Genomic DNA, 6,322 nt, shown 5'->3' with positions numbered 1-6,322 from the left:
GCTATGAGACTTCTCGTGGAGTGCATGAATTATACCTGTACATCAAAGTAGCTGTAGAAATAACTAAGAAATAGCCAAAAAATGTCAAATATGTTTGAGCTCTATAATGTGATGAATTGTATAAGCCGCATCAGAAATTGCCTCCAGAAATCAGAGATTGTGGTTAAATTAATGTTTCAAGCTCCTGATACTGAGTTTTTCCCCAACTGAGAGAGCACATTCAAGAGCATATTAACCAATTATGACAACAAGAAAATAGGGTACTCCTAACCAAGGATACATTTCAGAGACGGACAGGAATAAAATGCTGAAGGCAAACAAAGCAGCTAACTTTGTAATACATCAGGATCAGAGCAGATTATGCTTTTTCTTCCCCCCACACCCCAACCCCTCCCCTTATTGAATGTAAGTTATTTAAAAACCTAGCCAAATAAAAGTGGATAAAAGAACCAAAGTTTATATTGACTTTTACTCTCCCGCTATCATTTCTAAATGTTATCAAGGTAAATTGGATATCTGTAATAAGATCTGTTCATTACTATTTTATTATGGGTTCCTAACAACAAGTAGGGCGATTCAAATCATTCATGTACCAATACAACTAACATATGATGTCCAGAAAATATTTGCACCTTCTGACTTCAACTTACAGGATTTGAACTATCCAGATTGAAACTGCCTAGTTGAAACTGAATGGTACAACAGTCCAAATGTTAAGTGGTATATGACAAAAATCAGTGACACAGAAGATATCCTCAGGCTGCCATATCCTTATTTGCTAAAAGCAGTGAAAAAGAAGCGACTTGGGAAAGCCAACATTATGTAGCTTTACAGAGGTGTTTAATAATACTTTATACTCTCATTCATTTATCTCAGAGCAATTTATAAAGACAAAAAGTATAACATTATAAAAAGCAATTATTAACACAATGGTTAAGAGACTTACAGAAGGCCAAAGCAAGCAAATGATAAAGGCAGAAAAGGTTTGAACAGCTAAAACTAAAATATTTTTAGCTTACATATTTGCTTTTGTTAAAAAAGTTATAGGTTGGGTAGGCTAGTCTTCAAAACATATACAGACAACTAAGCTATTCACTAAGTAATAGAAAAATGAACTTACTCAGCTTTCCTGCCCCTCCCTCAATAAACATGTTTTAAAATATCAGGTGTGGTAGGATTAAAGACCCAAAGTTCTGCTTTTCACATTGAGCAGTTCTGTGTTCTCAGGTTAAATAGCACACTACTATTTACATACTTCATGTGTTTATTTTTGTCCATCCTTTGTGTCCATGGCTACTGGCCTATTGCTTTTGTCTATTTTGTCTATAAAATGATGCAAGTCTGATGACTCAAACTGAGTTAATGCCTGCTTTTCATTGTGTTACATTTCACTGGGTGAACAAGGTGTATTATTAACAGTTTTCCAAGAAAGGATTTTTATCCAACAAAAGTGTCAAGTTTCTGGATAGTTTCCAATCATAAATTTAAGATTTTTTTTTTTAATAATCCTTTTGTGTCTGTCCAGTTTTTAACCTAATGTTATTTATGACACACACACAACATTGCAAAAAGAAAAAGAAAAAGCAGCTTTCTGAAATTATCCCACTGCTCTTCCAGGAAAAAAATGATATTAGATATCTTGGTTTATCCATGGTTTGTGCTTGCTTTGGGAAGCAGGCAAGCTGCAGGAAAAAAGGAATCTCTTCTCTCTGTTTTCACTAAAGATGTTCTTTGGTACATATGGCTAAATGGGCTGAAGTGCCACAAGGGCTGGCTAGCTGTTCGCTTTAATTCAAAGAATGAGAACTGTAAGTATCCAGTATCTGACTCACCTTCTCCCAGGTGTTAGACCAGAAAAGAAACAAAGTTATTTAAAGAAAAATCTGATTGTGAGCTAAACAGTGAGCTATTCATCATCTCTGCATGCATACTGCAAGCTGGTTGAGCACTTAAAAGTCTTGGAAAGAAAATGTCATTTTATTCAAGTGAAAAAACAGAATTTAAAAATAAATTTGAACTGTTGCCATCATCCCCTTTAAAATTAAATCAAAGGGTCAAACTCATCCCTGGTGGGCTGGATCCCAATGAAAAAAAGGCTCCATTTTCCACGTGTGGTTTACTTTTTGTATTTTAGTAAACATGGATATAGGCAGGAGACAGTGGCTGTTTCTAGTCAGTTTTGTTTCTCCCTTCTTGGAGGATGTACAAGTCTATCCTAACAAGGATCACAATAGTGATGGGCAATTTTTGAACATTACACCAACTATTTTCCATGTGTTTAAATTATACCACAATATTCCTGAACCAAATCCTGCATTCTTTGCTATGGCAAAGGTTTCATTGACCACGTTAGCTGACAGAGTACTAAAAATAATTAGCATTGTCTAATCTTTGATTTTAATTGTTCCTCCTTCAGAGAATTCTAATATTTGAGCATTATCTGAGGGTAAGGACATGCATATATTTGGAATCTTTTCAAAAGGGCAGCAGCTGCTATATTCTAACTGTTTCAAATGTAGTAAAACCACTCAAAATTTGTAGATTCATCAAGGGTTAGTTTTGCAACATTTATAGTGCTCCTGGCTTGTCCATATATAGCAATTACAAGTAAACAGCTGCTGCCTTTTCGAAACATTCCCCATGTGAAATAGATCTAAACGTATGTGTATCCGGAGCCTGATAAAGTACTTATAGCTGTGTATACTTACTAAACTCTCTCTTTGAAAGCAATACATAATTTCTTTAAAATTACATACAATCGTACACATGTGCATGCCCTTCAAATTCCTACTGCAGTTCTTTACGTGACACGAATTTCTTGTTGCACATATTTTCAGAAAGAGCTGAACTACGAGCTTTTAAAATGTTTTGTCCTTTTTTCTAAAATTTACTTTCTCTGAGGTACATTTTTTATAAGCATCATAACCAGCCACTAGAAATGATTGCATTTCCTAAAAATTCACATAAAACTATTTCATTGCAATTTTCATTATAATATGAATAGCGCTACCCCTGCATCTGTGCATACGTAGACACGTGGTCTGTTACATAACACTCACACTGCCTCCCTCTTCTCCCTCATATTCAACATAAACTGCTTGTCCTCACTCTCAAAGCTTTTCACAGCCTCCCATTCAGTACTGAAAGGTTAAGTCCCACTTCTAATAAACACATCACAATACCTGGTATATCTTAAAAACAAGCATCAGGGTGCTTCCTCCCATGCTGCCCATATGCTAGAGATAAGCTGCCTGTAAGTATCTGCCAAGCAATCTGATCTTCTGGTTTAAAACTTCCCTTTTGTGCAACTGAATCAAAACAAATCAAAACAAAAACAAAAAAACTTGGAAATATGTGGCTCTCTGGATTTGTATGCAATTTTTATAAATGAGCAAAGCAAGGAAGCATTCATCACAGTCAAACCATTTCATCAATAATTATAGGTTTATTATTTTATCAGTGAAATGTGCTCAATCCCAAAGGCTTTGTGATGTGTTACAAAAAAGGTTCAAACAATACCCAACACCGGCTGACCAAAATTCATCATGAACCACAAACAATTTCTGATTTCTTCCTTGTAGTCTTACACTCATGATGTAACAGGCTGAATATGGAGAGGACACCTACCTTCTGCTTTTAGAAGGGAAAAATCTAGATTTTAATGGATTAATGAAGAAGTGATTTCTAGAGATTGCAGACTCCTATTGTATCTATAGGAAGTATCAAAATATTTTAATCAAATTACCGTTAGAAAATTTTACCTTTGCAAAATTCAATCATTATGAGGCTAAAAATAAAGCGGGACTCTCTCTAGTAGCTTGGACCCAGATACTTAAAAAAATACCCCTAATTTCACCTGGAAATAAACAAGAAGATACTGTACACCTTGGAAGCTAAATATTCCATACCTCTATGAGTGACACCTGTATTAAGTGCTGTTCATTACTTTGCAGAAGAATGTAAATATTTAGGAGGCTGGAGATCAATCTAAGCTACGTACAACTAATGTACAAACCAAGGGCCAACTTCTGAAACTTTTACTTCATCTACACCCTCAAGACCAGGCCTACTTAATTCAATGGGATTTCCCACAAGAGAAATACTTAAATAAGAAAACATTGCAGTCTGCCACTGAATCATAATATGGATCTAGCACTTGCCTAGAGTCACTGAGTCTGACCCCAGGCATGGAGTCCAGTGCCTCCTGCAATGAGATAAATATCCCCAGAGTTAAGAATTCTTGCAGGTTATATCTTTTACTGAACCAATAGCATGGTTATGATAGACATAGGCAACCTTTCCTCAGACCTCTCTGGAAAGCTGCCTCCTCAGGGAGGCCAGAGGAAGAGTACTGTGGCACCCAAAAGCTTGCCTATGTCTCTCCCAACCATGGCATTGGTCCACTAAAGATACCACCCACAAGAATTCTTGCCTTTCACATATTTCCTGGACTATGTGAGAACAATATCACCTCCCCACTAATATTCCTAGCCATTGTGGGCATGTCCAAGTGCAGTTCACCAGATAGTTTCTATACATTGGAGGAACTGGAACTCTTCATCTTCTTTAACAGAAACCAAGCCAGAAAAGGCAGTTATTCTATAAAGTTCTAATATTCTGGAAAATAAGATTGCTCCAAAACTAACCTGAAGAAAACTGTGCTTGTAGATTAATTTGGGTGTACAATCTGCTCAAGCAACTGATACTTCCACTTTAAACATACAGTTTTGTTTTAACTGTGTACTTTCAGAACAGAGTAACAGAGTTGAAGCAGTCTTCCTCTAATATGGATGTATACAGCAAATGGCTTCAAGGCAAAAGATTAAAAGTACAACAGTAGCAAAAACCCAAATCCTCTAGTGGTATTCAGGTACACAGCCAAGCTAATTGTAAAATATGAAAAAAACAAAAAAACAAAAACAAAGAAGAAAACAAAAAAACTTAATTCAGCTTCTTCATTCAAAAATTGCATATCCGACTGAAAATAGAGACCAAAAACAAGGATTGTCGCAAACATAGCATTCATAGAAAAACATAAGAAAGCAGGCCTAAATGCAACCTAGAGTCTCTGAGGCATGGTGAAGACCTTTAAAAATATTACTCACAATTAAAGGGTCGTCTCGTCCCATTGTAATAACAGTCTTGTTCACGGAGCGTAACAGCTGCTGCATTATTTCTTGAATGTGATGGTAAGTTGACTCCTGTAAAACACAAATAGACAATATCCATTAGAAAGAAAATATTACTGTTGTTATATATTTTGCAAAAGCAGACAGAAAGATTAGATTAGCAAACTACTGACATTTTTCATTGTGGAATGGTATTTTTCTCCAGTACAGTAATTTTGCCTTCACCGGTAACTGGCCCGTTGATTTCAGCTACACTCCTCATTTCAGCAGGGGTACTGTGGCAGAGTATTTACAGTATCTTCCTATGGCTCCAGAGATGATTCTGAACCTTGTTAAGGACTGGTGCCTCAAGCTGACCGAGTCTACAAACAGATACATTTGATCCTCTGGGCTGTGAAATGAAAGGCATGCTAGCCAGATAACACTCTTCTATGCCATCACTCTCTTCTGTTAGGCTTGGGCCTTTGTCTCAGCAAGACAATCACAATTCTCATCTTATCAATATGTAACTACATTTTTGTTTGCTTAGTTTTTACTCTAGCATGGCTTCCCACTTGGTTATCAGTAGGGATCTGGGTTTTCTATTTGCTGTGGAAAACGCAGAAAAATGCATTTTTTCTCCTTTAGCAGAGAAAAATGTGGATTTTCTCTTTTAAAGGAGAAAGTCATGGATTTCCCCTTTAAAGGGAAAAAACACGGGAAATCATGGGTTCCCTTTGCAGGCTGGCAGAGTTACAGCCTGCAAGGGGCTGATCCAGGGCTGCAGGGAGCAGGAAGAGGACTAGCAGGCAGGGGGCACTACATGCATGTGCATGGTAGTTAACCAAAGACTGTGGCACTGGTGTCATCGAGAAGGCTTTGGCTTCCATGACCACAGCCCACTCTTTGGTGACAGAGACAGCAAGCTGCTGGGAAGGGATGGCTTCCACCTCTCTCTGCTGGGGAGGAGGCTCTTCTCAGTCAGACTGACTAACCTGCTCCACTGTGCTTTAAACTAAGCCCGCCGGGGAATGGAGGGACTACTGCCACTGCTGGCCCACTGAGCAACCCTTGCAGAACCAGCAGGCCAAGGCATTTAAGGGAACCCACCCCTGCCCCAGGCCTAGAACAATCTGAAGGCAAGGCAAGGGCCCCCAAGGGGACACTTGCCTGCCTATACACAAATGCCAGGAGCTTGGGGAATAAACAGGAGG

General features: G+C 37.9%; 1 protein-coding gene across 1 annotated transcript in view; it reads right to left on the bottom strand.

Annotated features, from left to right (window-relative positions):
- DOCK2 (dedicator of cytokinesis 2) overlaps nt 1-6,322 on the bottom strand; it is an 849,953-nt gene that overhangs the window by 549,853 nt on the left and 293,778 nt on the right. The window contains exon 27 of the mRNA XM_019506524.1: nt 5,106-5,201. Coding sequence (XP_019362069.1) covers nt 5,106-5,201 — 96 coding nt within the window. The remainder of the gene's footprint in view (nt 1-5,105; nt 5,202-6,322) is intronic.

Source organism: Gavialis gangeticus, unplaced genomic scaffold, assembly GCF_001723915.1.
Source record: "Gavialis gangeticus isolate Ggan-Ray unplaced genomic scaffold, GavGan_comp1, whole genome shotgun sequence".
Lineage (NCBI taxonomy): Eukaryota > Metazoa > Chordata > Crocodylia > Gavialidae > Gavialis > Gavialis gangeticus.
Note: the sequence above shows the minus strand (reverse complement) of the source record. Positions and strands in the feature narration are given on the sequence as shown.